The 22233-nt window shown below is 41.8% G+C and overlaps 2 protein-coding genes across 27 annotated transcripts in view; one reads left to right on the top strand and one right to left on the bottom strand.

The window, feature by feature from the left end:
* GPSM2 (G protein signaling modulator 2) overlaps positions 1–8140 on the top strand; it is a 28391-nt gene extending 20251 nt beyond the window's left edge. For all 5 annotated transcript variants that reach the window (XM_086901682.1, XM_086901686.1, XM_086901683.1 and 2 more), the window contains 8 exons: positions 628–783; positions 1566–1674; positions 2087–2216; positions 2528–2595; positions 4469–4645; positions 5447–5609; positions 5750–5967; positions 7389–8140. In XM_086901682.1, the coding sequence (XP_086757808.1) occupies positions 628–783; positions 1566–1674; positions 2087–2216; positions 2528–2595; positions 4469–4645; positions 5447–5609; positions 5750–5967; positions 7389–7553 (1186 nt within the window). In that variant the 3' untranslated portion in view covers positions 7554–8140. The remainder of the gene's footprint in view (positions 1–627; positions 784–1565; positions 1675–2086; positions 2217–2527; positions 2596–4468; positions 4646–5446; positions 5610–5749; positions 5968–7388) is intronic.
* CLCC1 (chloride channel CLIC like 1) lies at positions 3869–21847 on the bottom strand. Of its 22 annotated transcripts, none has more exons than XR_015290391.1 (13): positions 21662–21841; positions 20816–20929; positions 19757–19912; positions 17884–17976; positions 16947–17054; positions 14331–14552; positions 13025–13165; positions 11797–11890; positions 10626–10723; positions 10403–10549; positions 9735–10016; positions 8941–9182; positions 3869–5591 (listed from the first exon to the last, which is right to left on the bottom strand). XR_015290391.1 is itself a non-coding variant. In XM_086901703.1 (13 exons), exons 3-12 carry the CDS (start codon positions 19901–19903, stop codon positions 8960–8962), a joined length of 1545 nt encoding a protein of 514 aa, XP_086757829.1. In that variant the 5' UTR covers positions 19904–19912; positions 20816–20911; positions 21662–21847; the 3' UTR covers positions 5188–5591; positions 8941–8959. The 22 variants fall into 22 exon arrangements, 14 of the variants coding, with proteins under 14 accessions (XP_086757829.1, XP_086757823.1, XP_086757822.1 ...); XR_015290392.1 differs by having other exon boundaries at positions 19772–19912; XR_015290395.1 differs by having other exon boundaries at positions 19772–19912; positions 20816–20911.
* Between the last annotated feature and the right edge of the window lie 386 nt (positions 21848–22233).

Genomic DNA, 22233 nt, shown 5'->3' with positions numbered 1-22233 from the left:
AGGCTGAGAGAGCTGGTGCACAGCAGCATTGATTTACATCTTTAGTCTGTATTTTCAAGCCAGATTTGTCTTGATCTCTGTACCACTAAGCAGTTGTTGCTGTACTTGGGAAAGTAAAAGCTTGGCAAAGATACAGTATAGGTGTTAACATCTGACTGGGATTTCAGAGCACACGTGTCACAGGGAAAAAAGCCCCACTACTGAGCAGATCCCTCTGACCACTCAAATTCTTCTTGCTCAGCAGGGCTGGCCTGTCCTGACCATGTTGATGGAAAAGGAGGTATTGTAACACTAGTATTAAACAGTGCAACCTGTCAGGGAAATTGCTACAGATTATTAATGAAGCCATAAATTAAAAGATGCAGTTTGAGGAATCAGCCTGCTCTCTAATAATTAAAGTAGGTGGAAGTAGGTTGCAGTGGAGGGGAGTGGAAGACTTTTCAAGTGTGAGATTGTAAGAGTTTACAAGATACCAATTAATTAGCCAATAATTTGCTAGCCTGCTGCCCTAATTTGTTTAAGTTGTATAACTGATTTTCAGTTGTGCATGTGCCCTTCTGAAATCTTTTCCTTGCAGTGGTTTCTGAGGTTTCTGGGGTTTCTGAGGTGACTGACCCTCTCTTGCAGGAGGACGCTGCAGCTGGCTCGGCAGCTGAAGGACAGAGCTGTTGAAGCACAGGCGTGCTACAGCCTGGGGAACACCTACACTCTGCTCCAGGACTATGAGAAAGCAATTGATTATCATCTGAAACACCTTGTGATTGCTCAGGAACTACACGACAAGTAAGCCCTAAGAGATTGTTTAATGTGTGACACTCGGAGCAAATCCTGTTACCTTCAACTCTACTGTCATTGTTCCCCATGTGACAGCTGCATTAATGTGAATTCCCTCAATGCTGGGCTTTGGTTTTCATATGGAAAATAAAAATTACTCATAATGGTATTTCAGCTAATGAGTCTGAGATGAAAGACAAATTGATGAATGATTGTTTCTTCATCTTCTGTCAGCACGTCTGTGTAAATTAAGGAAAAGCAGATTTATCTTTCATGAGTTCATTATAATAGCTCACCTTACTTTCATAAGAATCTGTTTTCTACTTGTCTACAAGTTAATAATATAGGAAGGGATGGGGAAGGAGAACAACACAGCAGCAAGTACTGTTTATATTACAATCCTGATTTCTGAGGCCTTTTTTTATAATGTCAGGTGCAACCGTAATTTTTTGCAACATTTAAATGTACCTCTTCTTAAGTCAGTAAGAATACAGAGGACTAATAAGGCATGCAAACTGAGGAAAAGCAAAGTAAATTATACAGTGTTCCATGCTTACAAAACTAACTTGTTTGCTGTGAGCTTGAAATTAAAAAATTTTGATTAAATTTGTTCATATTTATTTATAACCACACTCCTTTAAATACAATAGTTAATGTGTTGGTGTTAGAATGGTCTCTGATGATTGCCTTCATTTTTTTTGGCCCAGCAAATTCCTTTGGCAGTGCTGTAAAAACCTGACCTCTGGTGTTCAGCAGGTAGAGTTGTAATTGCAAATGTGTGTTGTTTTCAGAATTGGGGAAGGAAGAGCGTGCTGGAGTTTAGGGAATGCTTATACTGCTCTGGGAAATCATGACCAAGCCATTCATTTTGCAGAAAAGCACCTGGAGATTTCAAGAGAGGTATGATTTTCATACTCCCACTATGGTGGCTATTGGTTTTTGCTGTCACTCACAGAGGTTTTATGGAGGTGTGTTCATGCATCTGATTTGGAGCGCTGGAATGCATTTTGAATGATTCCAGAGTCAGCTGATTCCGTTATTTCAGTCGCCCTCTCACCGCAGTCAGCTCCTTAGTTCTAGTGTCACCACTCACAATGTCATCACAGACTCCAAATTAGTAGCTTAGCTGATATTATTTTAGGCTTTGTTATGTTGCTTGTTCTTACTTCTTTAAAAATATGTTCTCAGTCTTCAACCAAGAAAACTTTTTCAGCCTTTTTCTCTCAGAAGCCTAAGGGACAAGGACTGCTGTACACTTAAACGTAAGAGTATTTGTTAAGGTAATACAACTGCTTATTTTATTTGCTTGAAGGTAGGAGACAGAACTGGAGAACTCACTGCCAGACTTAATCTCTCAGATCTTCAAATGGTTCTTGGATTAAGCTACAGCACAAACAACTCCATGATGGCAGAAAGCCACACTGTGGAAAACAGTTTGAATGGTATGTGCCCCTTTCTGCAGTACTTTCCCAATAGAGAACTTCAAAAAGAATCTCTTCTTAAAATTCTTTACTGACCATGGTTATGTAAGTTTACTTGGATTTCTCCCCAGCAGCTAAAAAAGGTTCTTGTGGTATTGGACCTACAGCACCTGCTTTGCTGGAGGATTTATATTGTGAATCACAAATTACTGCTTGGTTTCTTCATGTGTTCTAATTGTGTCTGTGTCTTGGACCTTGAACTTTAGATGAGTACAGCCACAGCTTTGCAAGTGACACCATAAATTTTAATAAGATGAATTTGTCTCTTGAAGGTGGTAGACCAAGAGGACGCCGTTACAGTATGGAGAATATGGAACTTATGAAATTAACACCAGAAAAGGTTGGCACTTTGCTTCTTTCTGTTCTGCTGCTGAGATTGCTGAGGGTGTGTTGATGTGCCATTTGCCTCCCTTTTCAATTTAGTTATCATAGGAGCTCCATAACAGCAGGTCTAACAATACTAACAAATAATACCTTTAGGTAAGCGTGTGCCAGGTAATGGCTGTAATGGCTTGTGGGAAGCTTGCTTTATTCCCTGCATAAATGAGAAAGAATGGGGCTCTGTAATGAGCATCAAAGGAATTCTTTCATCTCTCTAAGAGATGGGTTGAGGTTGCAGCATGAAAGTAATTCAGAATAAAATTCCTAAGCTTCAGCTTAGCTCTTCTGAACACTTTTTCTTTGGTTGCAGTCATTTTATAGGCACTTAAAATGCATGCTGTGTTTTTCACTTTGAGATTTCAACCAAATTGCAAACCATCAGAAGCTTCAAGCTCCATGTTCCTGAAGAAGGATGCCATTTCAGAAATGTTAGTTGGTCACAGGCAAAACAAGTTCCCCCCCAGAAGCTCAGAAATCTTGTGGCAATGGGAGTTCCCAATTAAAATCCTTTTGTCAGTCTGTGGCGATTTCCTTCACATTCTGCTTTTCAGCAGTGGGCTGGCAGTTCTGCATAAATGACTACATTGGCAGACTGAAATTGATACTTTTCCCCTCCACACTGAGATATCTAATTCCAGTCCCTTCAAGTGAGGCAAAGCCTGTCATGTTAATCAGCAAAATCTCAAAGCATGTGTACAGTCAGTACAGCTGAAGCCAGCACAGGTGCTCAAGAGCCTCTTTGGGTACTGCTTTAGAAACAGTATGTGTTTAGTCAAGGGCAAGGCCTCTGCAGGGAACCTTGTAAGCTTTTGGCCACTATCAGCTGGGTTTTCTTACTCTCTGATTCTTATTTATCTGTGAGCACTTTTAAAATATGTATCCTCTAACAGTCTGTGCCCTAAATACAGTTGAATGTGTCCTGTAGATTTTTAGTGTTAATTTACTATTGCAGTCTAGAGCTTAAAAAGCATTTTTTAAGGTACTTGTTGAGTAGAGTAACTCCTATAGATGTCTAATGTGCAGAACAATCCCTGACCTGAGCAAGAGGGTTTGATTGTACAAATTGTGCATCTTCTCAGAGTCTGTGTGCTAGTGTTCAGTAAAATGTTGAAAAGGGAAATCCACTGGATAGGGAGTGGTGCTGGAAGATTTTTGACTGTGTTAGTGATTTCTGATGTTGAATCAGGAAAAATAAGAAGAGCTGGTTTTATTCAGTTACAAGAGTCTGTCAGTTGTGGATAATTCTGTTTATTTTTGAGGAATTTTTAGGGGAAATCTATCAGGTTGACAAAGTTATCGACTCCGTTGTTTAATGAAAGGAGGTGGTTATTCCTGTTTGTTCTTGTGCTGGCATTTGTCTCCCTCTTTTCAGTCTTTATTGGGAAGTTTGTGTGTATCAAAACTTAAGGGGAGGCTACTTGAGTTAGTTGCATTTGTATAAGGGTTTGTTTCGCTCTAACACTTTGTAATATGGTTTTTCATTTTTTTTTTTTTTCTTTCCAGTTTTAAAATGCCAGGTGGGAAATGCCAGCTGTGGCTGCAGTTCAGTACTTATATTAACTGCCTTTCCTGCTCTGCAGTCAGTACGGACAATTTCGGTGTGTTTGTTTTAATCCATCAGGTGTTACAGCACAGTTCAGTTCTCAGACTGACCAGTAACAGCACTAACCTGCTAACAGCAGCTCAGGAATCATAACCACATCCTTGTGGCTGCGTGAACAAAATAGTGTAAAGCTGCCACATTTTGGTGAGGAAAAGCAGCAGCAAGACAGAGGAAACAGTATTGGTAAATAAAATCAGAAGGCTTAATTTTCTGACTCTTGTTTTCTTAGGTTCCAAACTGGAACAGTGAGATTCTTGCTAAACAGAAACCACTGGTTGCCAAAACTTCAGCAAAACTTCATTTTGTACATCGACTAAAAGGCAAAAAGTACAAAAATGGCACCACCTCCAAAGTTTTGCAGGATGCCAGTAATTCCATTGATCATCGACTTTCAAACCCTCAGAGGGTAGGTGTGGTGAGCTGTGGAGATCATGGCCTTTACTCATCTTTGTGTGATCAGAATTGTGGAAAACACCTTCCTGAAGCTCTCAGTTAAACTTAAGTTTAAGTTAAACTTAAGTTCAGTTAAACTTAATTTAAACACTGTGGCTCTAAACTAAACTGATGCAGAATCTGTCATTCTACAGCTCTCCCGGGGTGGTGCCTGCTTTAAGATCTTTCTACTACTGAAACATTTTATTTGTGGTGGATTTTTTTAAAGTTAGAAATCAAATGTATTTTCAAGCTGAGCTCTAAGTCTCTTATAGATACCACTTACCCATGCTTAACAAATTCTAGTTTTTCTGTTTCAGGCAGTGGGAGATATTTTGGACATAATTTTTACATTGTTACACTCTCGAGAGAAGTCAGTTTAAAATGAAAGAACAGAGTCATTTGGTCATAGACCTGAGGAGAAAATGGGAACTGTTCATTGCTTTTGTTTCTTTTTCCTCTCATGGGCATTTGGATTTTGTTGGATTAATGTCTGAGGAGGAATAACTCCCACTGTACCATGATCAGTGCACTATTTATTTCTTCCATTTCAGAGAATGAAACATTTCTAATATATTTCACTCTCCAAAATGCTGCCCCAGCATTAGCATCTCCTCCTACGATAGATCTCTGGCTATAGAAATGGTTGACTAAAAAAATTAATAAATTTCAGATACGTAAATATCAAACATTATCACTGGACTGAAATTCTGATGCAGTTGTCCCAGCTTTAGGCACTCTTAAGGTCAAATACCCTAAATCTTGTCCTTTTCAGAAAAGCACTCGTGAGACAATGGCAGATGAAGGTTTCTTTGATCTGCTGAGTCGGTTCCAGAGTAACAGGATGGATGATCAGAGGTGCTGCTTCCAGGAGAAGAACAGACTCTCAGCTGCTTCAGTGGCAACATCCTCTACTCCACCTAAAACGATGATAAAATGTAATATTTTAAAGTAAAATCTGTATTTGACTTGAGTTTTTGCCAAATACTATTTTCAAAATGTATTTGCATGCAAGATTGACTACAGCAATGTATTCACTCCTAGGCTAACTTTCACTTGTTCTGTCTGTCCTGGGCAGCCTTTTCCACGTCCGCAGTGTCCCCGCACACAGACGAGTTCCTGGACCTGCTGGCGAGCTCGCAGAGCCGCCGGCTCGATGACCAGCGTGCCAGCTTCAGCGAGCTGCCCGGCCTGCGGCTCCGGCAGCACGGCAGCCAGCCTGTGCTGGGCCACCTCATGGCCAGCAGCAACAGGGACCTGGATGACGACTTCTTCGATATATTGATTAAATGCCAGGTAAGGGCTTAACAACAGCTTCCTCAGCTTCTGGCTCTAGGGACTTCATTTGTGCCTCCTGCTACTGAATTCCTGCAAGGAAGCCACTGTGTTTATCACGTGCTTTAAGATACACTCTGACCTGGCACATGAGGAAGATCTTAAGAGAGCAAAAGATTAGGGTTGAGGTTTTTTTTAATTTTCCAGTGTCTAGTAAGTGTAATTTTGGTATTTATACCACAGTAACTATTATAAGTAAGAAATACTTAAAAAGTGAAGAAAAACAAGTGAGACTATTACAAGGAGTAGGTTTTAAGTGTTTAGACCCAGTTTGCTAAGGAGGGCACCTGATATACCAGCAATCCTAATTCATCAACTGAAAGAATTCAGTATGCAGGTTTTGGTGATAATAGTGGTCATCATTCCCATGAGGTTACGTTTAAATGATAGTTTATAGCAATATGCAAGTGAAGTGACTGATTTTCAATTAGAGCATGTGCATATACCAAATTAGACCAAAAAGAATTAAAAAGACTTGCTGGTTTGTCTGATGGGTTGATAAGCAGCCCAAAACCACAAAGTTCAGATGCTGAGCTCTCCACACGTCAGTAAGTACGGTGGCCTGGGTGAGAAAGCAGCACCTGGAATTGAGTCTGCTGTGACAGTGTTCAGCAGCCCACTGAAATACCATCTTCTGTTGTAGCAGCTTGTCTGTTTCCTTCTGTGAGTCAAGCAAAGAATCTAGAAATATTCTCTTTTAAGGAATGGAAAAATATTTAATCTCCTCTAATCAGTAGAGATGCTACTGCTTTAAACAAGCACAGAAGGGTTGCTGCCTTTGAGCCTTTTGGACTCAAGGGTGCCTGTCCCAGGCCCACCCATCACTGAAAGCTGTGCTTTTCCTCCTGTGGAGAACACCCCTCCCCAGCTCAGGAGGCTGTGTGCAAGGAGCAGAGCCCAGCCCAGTAGGGTTTGTCACTTGCTCTGTAACTCTGGCCTTAAACTGTACCCAGATGCACAGTGTGGAGGCAAGGGGCCTTCAAGGAGTGCCTTCCCACATCTCACCCCATTGCAGCCATTTTTTAGTCCCTGTAAGGAAAGGAAGACAACCATACTTCCTGGTGTATGAGAGCAGAAACACCCTCTACTAATGCTAAAAATTCTCCTTCTGAACTAAGGACACTTAAATCTCAGTTTGCAATATGTCAAAGAACTGAACTGGGGCGGGGGGTGGTCATGTTCAGACACATGGGGACAAGTGGGTCACAGGAACCATTTTGGTTACACTTGAACTCTTAGTAATTTCATTTAGCTAGTTTAACTTCAAACAAAACTTATAAATCTGATAGCAAAAGCTTGTAGTAGATTTTTCACTTAATACTGTTCATTTACTCCAGATCTTCCTGTAAATATGTAGCTTTTATTTCTTGGTGTGTCTGTAGGGTTCCAGACTGGATGATCAAAGGTGTGCTCCTCCAGGAGCTGCCAAAGGCCCCACTGTACCAGATGAGGATTTTTTCAGCCTGATTTTGCGTTCACAAGCGAAGAGAATGGATGAGCAGAGAGTCCACTTACCCTCAGCTATAAAGGGACCCAATTCCAGCTGAAGACCCCAGAGGCATGTACTGTACAGCAGCATCATAGGGATCATTCTGATTTGCTGGAAAAGCACATTTGCCTTTTTTAAGATGACTACAAACAGTAGCTTTGTCTCCTTTCTCCTAGTTTTTTTCACAGAAATAGCAGCAGCATCATACTCATGAGCAGTAGTTACAGAGCTGCCCCTGCTCTAGCAGTTGGTAGCTGCTTTCAGAGCAGTGTCTGAGGTACTGGTACTGTCTCACTCTTAATTGCCTCTAGTCTATCAAAATGATTATGATTTTTTTTCTCTGTCAATTCTCTCATTGGTCACGAGTGGATTTTATCACTATCTCAATCTAGTGTAAGACTTAAATTTTTATGTTCTTTTTAAAGAAAACTTGATTTTTTTTCCCCTGATTTGTATCTCTTGAAAAAAAAGTTCTGTTTTCTTTTATACATTTTTTAAAAAAATAATTTAAAGAAAAATGAGAAATAGATTCAGTATGTAGACTCTTTTCAAAAACACAGTTTGGAAGAAACAATAATTTCTACAAAAAAAAATAAAATTAAACCCTAGTTTTAATTCTGTTTAATAAAAAAACGTTTTTTCAAACATGATGGCTTTTTTGTAATACTTAATTGTTTCCTACATTAATTTAGAACAGTTTTGCAATCAGCAGTTTTCAAGAAGTACTTAGTTTCAAGAAGCAGCTGCTCATGCTGCTCTACAGCTTGTATGCTATGTGCCCACCTGCCAGGACTCACAGGGGTGGTGGGCACTGGGCATCAACTCCCATGGGCCTGGAGCAGTTTGTGCAGCACCCCAATTTCCAGTGTCACACACAGGAAAGTCACAGGTGCTGCTTCCTGTACCTGACCTCAGCTCCTCCCCTGCTCTGGCTAAGGATGAGCTGGGCTGGGGGAGTCCTGGGGAACAACCACTGGAATGTCCATCACCATGGTCACTCCTGGTCCTGTTCAGCTTTGAAGTGCCTCCAAAGCGCCTGCTACAACATCAGGTTCTCACTCTCTGCAAATCATTACACCAGGAGGAACTCCATAAGCTGTCCTAAAAGTGAGCTGACAAGAAGCAAACTGATTTTAAAGAACACAAACCCAAAGACAGACCTGAGACATCTGAGCTGGGAATTAGTGTTACAGGAATTACTCAAAACTTATTACACAAACCTGATTTCCAACAAGCAGCAACACTGCAGAAGCCTGGGGGTTTTTTGGCCATTTAAAGGTGTATCATCTTACTTAACACCTTTATTTCAGATTCCAGACAGAGTGCATGTATCCTCTTAGATTTTACAACCCCACCTAAGAGCTTACTGATGTTCTCTCTTCTACACTTGAGAACAAGAGCAGAATTAGCAAGTAGATGACAAGTAAAGATTAGACAAAACTTACAACAGAGCCTGGATCTTCCTTAGTCTCTTTCCTGGGAGTCGTGTAAAACACTCTTTTTCTTCTCTTCACATGGTTCCACAGCAGAACTTTTCCCTTCTAGGTTTTTATAAGGGTCACAGTTTTCTCCAGTCTCTCTCTCTGCTTTGCCTGTCTCCTGTTTTTGCTGCTCAAGTGCAGCTTCTTCAGTAAGGTTTTCAGCATTGAGAGTTTCAAGTCTATGAACTTCAGATTCAGTATACAACCTGTTCTGCAAAAAAATTATAATAACCTATTAATTAAGCTATCAAAAGTGACAGCATCTATTGTTTTAAGTGCATCCCAGCTCAAGGGGCAGGGCTCACCCAAAGCATGACAAGGGTATTTTTTTTCCTTGGGAAACAGAACATGTAAATAAGACCAATAGTATAAATTTTGAATTTTCTGTAGTTTGCAAGGAAGTTAGCACTGCTTTTTTCTTCCACATTTCTTCTGTGGGTTATCATGACTGCCCAGGCTGACATACACACTAATCTCTCAAAACTGAAGTTTCTTTATAAAGAGTTTGAATTCAGTAGTTTCCTGCCACAGTTAGCCATTGCAAGATATTTTCCAGAAGGAACACATCCAGGACACCTCTATCCAACTTTTCCATAGGGGAACGTGTACTTCCTCAGCAGCTCTCTCCCCCAGATCTGGGTAACGTGTGTTGTTTAAATGTGTTCTAGCAGGTGCCATTGCAATCTGCTCAGTTTAATGCCAGCTCCCAGAGCACCAGGAGACACATCAGGCTCTGGTCCCTGTGGGACTGTGGTTACCTGTGCATCCGGCTCGTCGCTGGCATGAGCTGTGTCCAGGCTCCTGCTGCTATTTCCTGCTCTCGCCATGGGGAGAGGCCGTGTGGAGGCATCCCCTCTGTCCTGGTGGCCTCTGGGGATATACAGATGCTTCTGCACATAATACTCATCTGCTGTCCTCCCATCGTACTGCCCAAAGGCTATTTGCTCCTGCTCACTGGCAGGCAGAGGAAGACTTTTCTTCTGAGAAGATGTTAAGTGTCTAAATGCAGACACCGATGATCCTGCACCATAGCAAAAAGCCTGGGGGAGAGGAAAAAAACCCAAACTGAGCAAAACACCAAACATCTGCAGCCTATAGTTTCTACACAGATTTCTTGTCATACATCTGAAAGACCCTGAAGGAAAAGCTCGGGTGAAGAGAATGGCTCCAGCTCAAGCTTTCTGCAGTCTGACCATGAGTCTGGAATTGCCAGGCTCATGCAGTTCCTTGTTGGTGCTACATTAAAGATGTTTAAGGCTCTAAATGCTTTTGTGTTAAAGGCTAACTACATGCATCACAATGTAATAACTCAAAGAAGAAATGAGAACTAAGATGCCATAAACTGTCAGAGGGTCTAAGATTTTAAGCAGTTTACTATTTAAAAAATAAAACTGAGCTTTTAAATGTAAGATGAATGTATACAAACCAGGACACCCAGAGCCATCATAATGAGCACTGGAACCTGCAGAATTAACGGTATCTCCTTCATAAGTGCCTTGATGAATTCACCAATACCTTGTCCTACATGCTTCAAAGGTTCAGTTACAAAGTTGGTGAAAGTTATTGCCAAGGCCTAGAAAAATAAACAGAAAACCAGTGTTGTCACACAAACAACAACCATAAACAGTCCCTTTGGGCTTGGTACATACCTTTGTTGGTGGAACCAGCAAAATAGGATTTACAAGCAGAGTTTCATAATACTTCTGACAGGGATCATCCTGAAACGTCCATGTACTTCTAAGCCATTCTGAAATCAAAGCAGAGGCATATTTTTACTACTACTTTAAAATGTATTTTGTGACACAGCAGCAATACAGAAAGAAGCATTTCAGTTACAGATGGAAGAGAACTCTTCCAGATATAATTCAAAACTGAGATTTATTTTTACACATCTGAGATTGGTTTGGCAGTATAGCTCATCCAGTCAAGGGGATGCAGGAAGAGGGGGGAAGGCTGGAAAGAAAGAGGAGAACCTGAAGTTTTCCCATGCATAATAAGAAAGCTCTTTAGGTGAGATCAGGCCCCAGAAGCCTCAGGGGAAAAAGTCTCATCTGTGGAAACTATGAACTTGCATCTGTTCACAGCTACTACTGACAGTGTCATTCCATGTTACTGCTCATCTGCCAGTCTGCAGGGAGATTGAAATCACCTGCTTGCTGAAGGTCTGTTTTAATTATAAGCAGGGAGTCTTACTTCTTAAGTGAACTTTTACATTATAAACAAGGGATTGATGATACCAATGTTTCTGTAGTTTGGTTTTACTGCAGTCAGAATATAAATCATTGACATGTATCAAAACCAGAAGAGAGTCAAGAAATTACACAAGGAAGACCGTAACAAGCACTCTTTAAGAACTGACACCTTTCATCTACCTGCTATAGCACTGGATAGAAACCACAGCTAATAAGAAAATCAGCTGTCTCTGTAAAATAGTAACACCTGAATAAACAATTACAGATCCAATTCCTGAAATCCACTGTACTCACAGGCCTGATACATGAAAAAAAAAATCTTTGTCCTGAACTTTGCCTGCCTGTCTTTAGTAAACGGCACTGAATGTTACTGGGGACAGTGGCTGGGGAAACACAGATAAGTTACAAGGAGTAACACCATGACATAACTCAAGTACAGTGCTGTGGTCAGCTCTCCTCCGAAGACCTAGAAAACAAAGTCTTACGGGATGGAAAAAGGGTAAAACCACATAATCATGTATTGAAGAAAATTTCCTGTCTTTTGAAGAAATCTGAGTATCCTGGGATGCTATCAATCAGTATTTTGTGATCTTAACTACTACTGCAAAGTACCAAGGTAAGAACTCACCAATGAGACTTCCCCGCCAGTCCAGCTTCTCCGCACAGACGTTGTCGAACTGCCCCATCTTGGCGATCTCTGCCTGGTGCTGAGCGAAGGCCAGCTGCAGGGACAGCAGGGGGGAAACACAGACTGAGGTGGCTGCAGCCAGGCACACTGCTCCTCAGCTAGCCATTCTTGCTCTCAGCAGCCTTGAGCCTGTTATGTTCCCCACACAAATGACAATTTCCCCACTGTCCCCTTGTAATGACAATTCCCCATATAATATGTATTTAGTAAAGTTTACTACCTAAACAATTCAATGGAGTTAAATTCCAAGAACTTCCTAGGAATGGACAAAACTCCTGAGATAACTTGGCTACCTCCAAGTTATTCTCCAAAAGGAGTTTGAATTGCCAAAGGACCAGACTCCAATATTCAAAGATACGAGTTCAAGGCAAAAGTAAACTGATGAAACATTCCTTAAAATGTTTCTGGAATAGAGAGACAGCTGTCATACAATTACTAGTTAAAACACCCTCTTTTGTTTTCAAATAATTCCCATAAGAAATACTTGCATTTATTACAGTTTTTCCTTACAGTTTGAAATTGATAATAATAAAAAAAAAATTCAGTCAAATCACCTGTTGCAAAACTGACATTCTTCACTGCCTCAACCCAAGCCATCTGCATGGCATGCCACCCACACGCCAGAGCCTCCACTCTCCAGCCATCTGCTATCGCTGGGTCTGACAAGCTGCAGTTCAATCCTGATTGACAAGATGTGAGGGCAGATTTTGTGGCTGGGCTTTGATCTGGTAGTTTAAATTCCTCCTCAATTAAACTGATCCTATTGTAACATCAGCCACTTAATTATCATTAATGAGGCATTTATGTGGTCTATCACAACAAAAACAGTTTCTACCAGGCAATCTTAAGAAAAAACTCAGAATATATTTTTGTATAACTTTTCTACAAAGCTGCTCTAGTCAGAGGTCACATCTGCCTTGCCCACCTAGTGAAATCAGAGTTCTAGTGCTCTATGAATTTTGTGCACCTCAACAGCAAGGTAAGGTTGTCAGGGTTTCTTTTGATCTTTACACCTAACACACCCATCAACATGCAAAAGAAAATATTTATCCCTTTCTTTATTTTGCAGTTAATTAAAAGCTGTATGTAAACTAACCAAAGGAACTAAACAAATCCCTCTTAACTGTAAAGTTCTAAGCCAGAAAGCCATTAAGATTACAGAACTTACCTTATACAAGTAAAGCCAATTCCATGCAAAACTGATGAAAAAACTTATTAATAAAACACGTTTTAGCTGAACAAACCAAAGAACACATGTCCAGAGTTCTGTAGCTATTACAATTACAATGCACACTAAGCACAAGAGTAGCTGAAAAAAAAAAAAAAAAAAGAGGAAAAAATTATGATCCACATTTGGAACTTTCCAAGCTTACTGACAGTACACATGAAGAAGCTTCCAACTTTGTTTTTACTAATGTCATTTACACAGAATAGCTGAGAAGCTTTTCATTGCTTCCACAGCCCATCTGAGCAGGACAAGGCAAAACAGTTTTGTGGCAGTACTACTATTTCTTCTTGTAAACAGCCTTACATTGCAGTTGCTCATTTGTTTCTTGCAATATTTAGTTATTTCTTCCTTAGGATGTTTGTTACATTAGCAACCACACTTCTAAATTATCCAATTGGTGTCAGTCAGTCAGTGGTTGAGCAGTTTGTGCCTGCTATGAACCACAGAACAACTGCTGCCAACTCCTGCACTTTGGTAAAGAGACAAAGTTACAGTTTGGGTACCAGCAGCAAGACTTCAGAGAAACATTTCACAATGGTTTTCCACCTATCACAGGTTACTGACAGCCTGCTGTTGTCATCTGGCTTCCAGGGACCCCTCAAATCTAGACAGGCTACTTACAAGATCAAGTCAGTATAAAACATTGGCATCTTCTGAACTGCAAAGATTTATTCAGAAAACTTCAGATTATTAGAGAGTCTCATCTTAGCACTTTACAATTCCCATAGTCACACTCTCCTCTCCAACACTACACAATTTTTTCCACAAAATTTGAAAAAGGCTCTGACCTATAGGAGTTCAAATATATATTTGTCTCAATATAAATATATTTGAATTCTCAGAGAAGCCAACAGCTTCAACAATTACATGAACAAGAGACAAACCTGGAAGAGCCATAATGCATGAGGTGTCAGTTCTAGTAGTAATTAAGTGCTAGAGTGTAATGAGTCTGACAGCATAGATATAAAAGGAAAAAAAAGCACACCATAAAACCCCAAACCAAAGCTACAGATGACCATGAGGAATAAATGAGGAATAAGAACAGATGACTACAGGAATAAAAAACAATTTCCATCTTAAAGCAAGTAACATCCTTCAGCAACCACAAAAAGAAAAGTGACTCACTGAAAGTATGATGGAAAGAACTGCTTTATCTGTAGAGTTAAGATGGTACTATTAATTGACTAGCACAGAGAAACTGAAGAAAATGGCAATTAAAACCAATAATCAGTCTTTATTCTCTTACCAAAAACAAATTATATAGATCAATTCCAAAGGCATCTTCAAATCTCCACTGCCAAGCTTGATCATCATGGTGTTTAAAATTGATCAAAATATCACTCAGTGCCTCATCCAGGGCACCTGGCTGCCAGGCTTCTTCATTAACAAACCTGAGGATCTCCAAATATGTCTGTCTTGTAAGAATGATCTCAGCATCATAATGGACATGGCCCACGTTTTCCTCAGGCTGAAATCAAAGCAAAGCAAAGCAATGGTTAAAAGCTGCTTATTTGGAAATAGAAACGCATCCATAGGCCAAAGCTTGATCAGACTCATTCTGTACCAGCACCCTTCTGAAGCAGACTGCAGGATGAAAACATGGGACAGGGGGCACACTATGATTCTATAACCTTTCCGTTCATCTAAACTATATGGTTTGTAATCCTTCAATTCTACAGAAAAAAACCTAAAAAATAAAGTGAACTATCTCACCTATTACTAGGATTTCAGAACCAGTGCTCATTAACAAGTAAAAATTACATATACACTATGTGTAACTCTGTCACAGCTGAAGAACACAGATGGAAACTATTAAATACTAAAATAAGAAGTTTTACATTGCCAAATATAATGTTCCTTATTTAACAATAATTTTGCTTATTACTAAAAATAAATTCTTCTACCTTTGAATAAACAAAATCTCCAAAGACAATATAAAAAAGTGCTCAGCCAACAACTAAAGTATCATGCAGCCATTCACTCCCTCCAATATCCCTCCTCGTGCAGAGGAGAATGAGAAAAAAGGTAAACCTCACGACCTGAGACAAGAACAGCAAACAAAATAAAATGTGGCAATAATACTACTAGTCACGAGAAGAGGAAAAGAAGGAAATAAAACCAGGAAGAACAAGCGGTGCACAATGCAACTGCTCCCCGAGCTGACCAGCGCCAGGCCTGTCCTCCAGCAGCCATCGGCTCCTCCCGGCCAGCTCCCCCAGTTCATCCTGAGCACAGCAGCCATGGTTTGCAATGTCCCTGTGGCCAGCTCAGCTCAGCTGTCCTGGCCACGCTCCCTCGCAGCTCCTCCTGCACCTCCTCGCTGGCACGAGGCAAGGAGAAGTCCTTGACTTAGAGAAAGCATTACTGAGGAGAGCAGCAAATAAAACACCAGTGTGTTATCAACAGTGCTCTCACACTGAATCCAAAACACAGCACTGCACCAGCTACCAGGATGGAAATTCACTCTACACCAGCTGAAACCACTGCATAAAGAAAGTAGTGATTCTTAAATAGAAACTCTAATAAGCTACTATTGCTTGATGGTTAGAGTCACAGAATGGTTTGGGATGGAAGGGACCTTAAAGGAAATCTAGTTCCAACCCTCATGGTCAGGGACACCTCCCACTACACCACATTGCTCAAATCCCCATCCAGCCTGGCCTTGAATGCTTCCAGGGATAGGGCATCCACAACTTCTCTGGACAACTTCTTCCAGTGCCTCAAAACCCTCAGAACAAAGAATTTTTCTCAATATCTAGTCTAAACTTCCTCTCTTTCAGTTTAAAGCCATTCCCCCTTGTCCCAGCACTGCACACCCCTGTAAAAGGTCCCTCTTATAGGCCCAGCTATAGGTACTCAAAGAGTCTCTAAGGTCTCTGCAGAGCCCTCTCTTTTCCAGGCTGAACAGCCCCAGTTCTCTCAGCCTGTTTTTGTAGGAGAGATGCTCCAGCCCTCTGATCATCTCATTGGCCTCCTCTGGTCTTGCTGCAACAGGTCCATGTTCTTCTCTACACTGGGGACCCCAAAGTTGAAATGCAGCACTGCAGGTTGGGTCTCACCAGAGCAGAGGGGCACAGTCCCCTCCCTGTCCTGCTGCCCACACTGCTTTGGATGCAGCCCAGGATCCTTTGGCTTTCTGGGCTGCAAGCACACATTGCCAAGGTCACCGGCACTCCCAAGTCTTTCTCCCGAGGGACAGTCCCAATCCATTCCCCAGCCAAGCCTATTCTTGTTCCTGGCACTGCCCCAACACATGCACAGGACCTTGTACTTGGTCCCACTGAACTTCATGAGTTTCACAGACCCACCTCTCAAGCCTGTCATGGTCCCTCTGGATGGCATCCCTTCCTTACGGGTTTAATTCTTTGTGGGCTTTAGCTTTCCTAACCTGATCCCTTATCCCTGCTTGGACAATCTCTGTACTCCTCCCAGGTTACCTGTTCTCTCTTCCACCCTCTGCATGGTAGACCTGTAATACAGGACTTCAAAAGTCTACAACAAACAACCCAAATCCGGCTCCTTCCAGTTTCCAAGCATTAACGTGACCAGAACAAGGTGTTCCTAACAGCTGCATTCCAGCAACAGATGTTTACATAGACTGAATTCACAAACTCTTCCCTTGGATGCTTTACAGATCAAATGACAACTGTCTCCTCAGTAATACTGAATGCACATATTTCTACCACCTTTTCCTTTGCCATTCACTCTCCTTCATTTCATTTAAAATACACAAAATTAATCGATTAATTATTTGTTATTTACACCAAGCATAATTAATCAATGCTTGGTAACTGAAAACTTCATAAAGTAGCAGTATGAATTAATTTTAATTATTTTTTCAAATGACTGTTCAAATACTTACAAGGCCAAGTTTTCCAGCTTCATTTAAAATCTTATTCAAGTATCGCTTAAATATATAGAAGCTACGGCTTTCATGCGATTTGGCATTCCTCTTCTCACACTCTGCAATCTGCAATTGTGCAAAAGACACTTTTATTCACTTTATTCAAATGAGCTTCTTCATAGGAGAGAAAAAACCCCAAATGTACCAACACATTAAACTCAGGATTAATAGAAGCACATTTCTTCAGTTTAGCAACGATTCCATGGTATGCCAGATAAAAAACATATGCAATTATTGAAGGTAGTACTTTTCCATGGGACTGGCCAGTACTGGAGATTTTACATCTCCTAGTAACAGTTTAAATCCTGACCTTAGTAAGGCTAGAAACAAATGTAAACATCTGGAGCTCCTTACATTTTAAGTTTCCATCAGGAAAAAAAAGAGGGAGCTGCCAAAAATTCTGAGTAAGTTAAACAACACTAAAATGACACATATCCCATTGGGTACCCAAATGGCTGAGGGCAGTGAGGGTCCCAGTAGCCACACAAGCATCCCCACATCCTGGGAGGGGGTCTGTCAGCAGCACCTGAGAGCTGCAGCTCTACACATTGCCCTGATCTCTGTTCTCACAACCCACTCCTTAAAATCAAACAGGACAGAACAGCTTGAGAACAGCATCAGCTAACAGCACTACATCTTTACACTGTTGACACTGGACAGAAGCATACAGCTCCTATTGATTTTATTACACTATAAAACACATCAGGAAACAGACCTTGGTAGGCAGAACAACTTGAAAATTAATTCAAGCCACTTCCAGTCTCTCCTCTGCCTAGAGGTTCCCCCTCCAGAAAGCATAAATTATGCCAGCAATGCACCTGTTTGGTACTATCCAGAAGAGCACCATCAAAAAGCACAAACTATAAAACACTGGAAAATATTCTGAAGAACAAACCTTGTGTTGCAAGGAATCTATTACCCCAGAACAACGAAAGATTTCAGTATTGACTGTATCCCCAGCCTTTTCCTCAGAGTCAGGGTAGTTGGGCTAAAATTACAGAAGAAAAGCATGTTTTTAGAATCCAAGAATTTGACCAACATGTCCCATTACACTTCTACAGTCACATCACTTTAGAAGAAGCAAAGGAGCTAAACCTGAGTACAGATCTTTGCTGCTAACACTCTTCCCATGACACTCCAGCTACCTCTCTGCTATGATTTTAGGCTCCAGGTGGACAATTGCTTTGAGTTTATCTAAATGCACCCTGCCTTCAAAAGGTGCGGTCTTGCCTGTCCTCCCCCACTTGCCCTTTCCCCTCCTTTGAGTGCTGGTGATCCACAGAGTGCATCAGATTAGATAATGGCACTGGCTAAAACTGACTCAGCAGACAAAGGGGCAGTTTTCAGCCAGGCAAATTCCCAGTCCAGCTGGCCACACCACCAGCCAGACTGCAAGAGAACACAAATCCCATGTTGGCCTGCCTGCCTTTCTCTACTCCAGAGCACTCTATGTTTTCTGTTCATTACTCAGACCCAGTCTGAGCAGTGCTTCTCCACAACCAGGTGTGCACACCGAGGGAAGTCTCCAAGAGGAAGCACAATAGCACATCAATTGGTGAACTCATGCTGAAACAAAGTTTGGTTTTGAGGGTCTGAGCAGCCCACACAGCCTGGCCTCCTAAAAACTCTCTGCAGAGCAGAAAAGAAATCCTGAGAAGATGGACTAACACAAAGTAGTAACTTTTTTCCTTTAAGATGTAGTTCTGGTTTTGCCAGAGACAACAATAAAGCTACTACTTTTTCTATAAAAGCCAAAGCAGTTGGGCTCCAGACTTAAAGACTTCAAAGCTTGCTGCTGGATCTTAAGGATGCTAATGACTGTCAGGTGGACTTGGAGAAGTTGAAGACTGATGAGGAAAGCTGTGGAGAGGCAATAATGAACTCTGCATCTTTTAAGATTCAGATTTTTAATTTTAATTCAAATTTTAAATTTAAGATTCAAAAGAATAGAAAATTATGTTCTGTAGTGTTTAAATAGTATTGCTCAAGACTATAAAACCAAACTTGAAAGCTGAATAATGGCAAAAATCAAGGGTGCTCTTACAACCACCCTCTGTTTTACAGTGCCATGCGTGCACATATGCACAAGATAACCCACATGCACCTCATGGTATTTAAGAGTCCACTCCTTCTACAAGACAAGAGACAATTCGTCTTGTAAGAACTAATTTTTTTCCTACTTCATCTTTTCTTCAACGTTAATGAATCATTAAAAGTACAGCACCCATCCCTATTCTGATCTTCCTTCTGAAAACTGAGGGCCAGCATTACAAAACACCATTAACTTTCACAACAGTCCCACAGGAGAAATGGGAAACTGGTTCCTACTGCTGGGAAACCGGTTAATTAAAATAAAATACAATAATTAACTTTAACTCCCCCAACTTTTATCAGCTAAGAATGTGATTTTCAAGATATTTAATGCTATACTTCAGAAACCAGCAAGAGATACTTAACCCAGTACTTCTCAGAGCAGTAACCTATAGTGCCAAAACCTGCATAAATCAAGCACCACCTGTGAAAATACAAAAAGCCTGCTTGATATGACTTCATCTGAGTGCAACGAAAGCTCACCAAGGAATGATCCTGAACTAATCACATTATTTTCTTCCCTTGCAATTTTAACCACAGACACAAAGACTCCTCTGTGCATGGATTCAGATACAACATAATAAGCCATTAAAAACACAGTACTGCTATCATTATATGTTGTTACCATTCAAAAGTAATCTTCCAACAGCATTTAGCTTTTTGGGAGAGACACACACCCTTTCTTTTTCTACCTTATAAGGTCTTCTCATTGTTCCTGATGCTGCATCATAATTGAGCATATCCGTGGGGTCAATCCATTCATCTTCTTGAACTTTACAGCTCCCTGTCAGCATAACTGCACACAATACCAAAGGAAACAGCATCCTGTATCACTGAATGCAACAAGAAATTCAGGTATTTAGGCCAGGGTGTAACATGCTGTATGAAAAAAATAAAACAATCTAACATGAAAAGAACTAAAAGTGGAGCTTTTTAAAAACTCAGTTCTCCATTAAGCAGGTTTAAATTCACCTCCGTATTTATTCCCAACAAAAATGCTGGCAATAATATGCAGAATTAAACTGAATTATATAAGTGGATCAATACCCTTGACTTTGTTATCAGCAGGTGTAGCGCAGAGTTCAGCATTGCTAAATGCGATAAAACGGTGCAGAACTCCAGCACGCTTCACCAAAAGGGCATTGTGTTAACAGTAAAGCAAATTTTTCTGTCACAATAGGAAGAAGATTTGGCAGAAAAACTCCCCTTGCATTTCAGCTGTTCCTCAGATACCAGAGGGGCTGGGGGTGGCTGTGCTTTGATTCTGAGGGATAGCCAATCCAGCACTAAAAAGGGAAGCACAGAGCCAGTGCAGCCACGTTCAGTAAGAACTACCACAATCACACATTTACAAACAGCATGACAGACACACTGTGAGTCTGGTCATGTCCAACAAACTCTCCTGGCCAGACCACAGTCTGGAAACGTTCAACAACCCTCAGGTGCAAAACACTGTAATTTGCTGAGCAACAGAAATACTGGATTATCAGTGATAAACATATTGCCTGTAGGAGCACATGAACACAAAACATATGAGCAATAAACTGACAAAAAAATACGTTACAGTGGGAGACGACTAAAAGTATATTATATCACAAACAGTGATATAACAAAAGCAAAGTTTATTTAAATTTAATTAAAGTTTTATTTAATTTAAAGTAAAAATACTATAAGTATAGTATATCACAAACAAAAGCTGTCTCTCTGAATTTCCTGAGGGAGCAGTCGGTACTTACCCAACAGGCATTCCTATGGGGGAGGAGAGAGGCACAGCCTGCCGACAGTCCCAGGATACAAAGGTGGAGTCTCCTCTGACCTCCGCCTCTCTTAACCTATATTTATATTGCTTTCTTTGAGGAAGGGTTAAAAGGTAGAGTTTCAGTTGATAACATTTCATATTTAGGTGCAGTTTGAATGATTTTACTCATACATGTAAAGCATACACACGTCTTACTTCATTAGCATACTTTGGGGTGTGGAAAGTGCTATGTGTTTTTGAGTTAACGGAGCAGCATTCATGTTTTGGGCCACTCCTTTGGCTTAGTTCCCCTTGGCCGCATTGTTTTTAAAAGGGCATGGCTGCAACACCTGCTGCCGCTTCAACATCCTTTGTTCCCTCCCTGAGAGCGATACCCCGCGCTCCCTCAGAGATCCTGCTCCTTAAGGTGCAGCCAGCTGGCCCCTGAAGAACTACTGCCAACGCTAACATTCCGCCTTGCTGAACTTTGGTTTTCAGTATTTTTTCACAAAGGAGCGAGCACGACCGTCAGGCCCACCTTGGCCAGCCTTGCAGGGACATCTCTGCCCTGCCTGGCGCCACGGCCTGGTCCTCTCGGTGCGGCTCCGCCAGGCCCCAGGCCCCGCTCTGGCCCGGCGCAGGCCGGCACTGCCGCTCGAGCGCTGCAGGAGCCGACAGGGCCATAGAGAAGCGGCTCCGCACGCTTCTCCCACGCCTTCGCCGCCTTCACGTCGCACCTGACACCGCTCTCCGCCGAAACACGCAGCCCTCAGCCCCTCCCCGCTCCACCTCGCCCCCACACCGCGCAGGCCCCGGCCAGCGGAGCCCGCCCCGCTCGCGGTACCTGAGGGGCCGCGGGACTCCCGGCGTTCACCCGGAGCGTTTACCCGGTGTGGGGCCGCCCCGGCAGCCGCTCCGCCAGGCGCCTCCGCTGCCCGGCCCGCGGGAGGCCGCTCGGCCCGGGAAGCTCCGCGGAGCAGCGGCCGCAGAGGCGCCGTCTCGCGCAGCGGCCCCGCCCCGAGCCGGCCCCGCCCCGCCGCGAGCGGCCGCTGTCCCCGGCACAGCCAGAGCCGAACCGCCGCTGAACGCGAGCTCCAGCACTACAGGCGCGGGAGAAATGATGCAAGTAAAACCAGATCCGCCCTGTAAAGACACAGCTTGGAATAAAACTAATGCCAGGGAATCACTGAATAATTTAAAATAGATTGCCAGCTTTGGCCACAGAGAGACAACTAGAGAAACCCTATTCTCCTGCAAAGTAGCTTCGTATAGGCATCATTGTATCAGACATACATATTATTGCCTATGTATCTAATAAAGAAAAAATATTTTCAGCTCTATGCCACTGTATTATTACTTACTGCACTGAAATTTCTGATACTTGGAAGCAGTATCAAAGCTCTTAAGTATTTTATA

Source organism: Cyanistes caeruleus, chromosome 9 (genome assembly GCF_971803275.1).
Source record: "Cyanistes caeruleus chromosome 9, bCyaCae1.hap1.1, whole genome shotgun sequence".
Taxonomy (NCBI): domain Eukaryota; kingdom Metazoa; phylum Chordata; class Aves; order Passeriformes; family Paridae; genus Cyanistes; species Cyanistes caeruleus.
Note: the sequence above shows the minus strand (reverse complement) of the source record. Positions and strands in the feature narration are given on the sequence as shown.

Bases quoted from the DNA above. Each gene is read 5' to 3' on its own strand.
- CLCC1 (XM_086901697.1), bottom strand. From the start codon at position 19,903: ATGCTGTTTCCTTTGGTATTGTGTGCAGTTATGCTGACAGGGAGCTGT. The intron at 17,977-19,756 runs GTGTGTGTCTCT...CTGTAATTTTAG, and splicing joins ATAAGGTAGAAAAAGAAAGG to CCCAACTACCCTGACTCTGA. The intron at 10,017-10,402 runs GTTTGTATACAT...CCTCTCCCCCAG, and splicing joins TGATGGCTCTGGGTGTCCTG to GCTTTTTGCTATGGTGCAGG.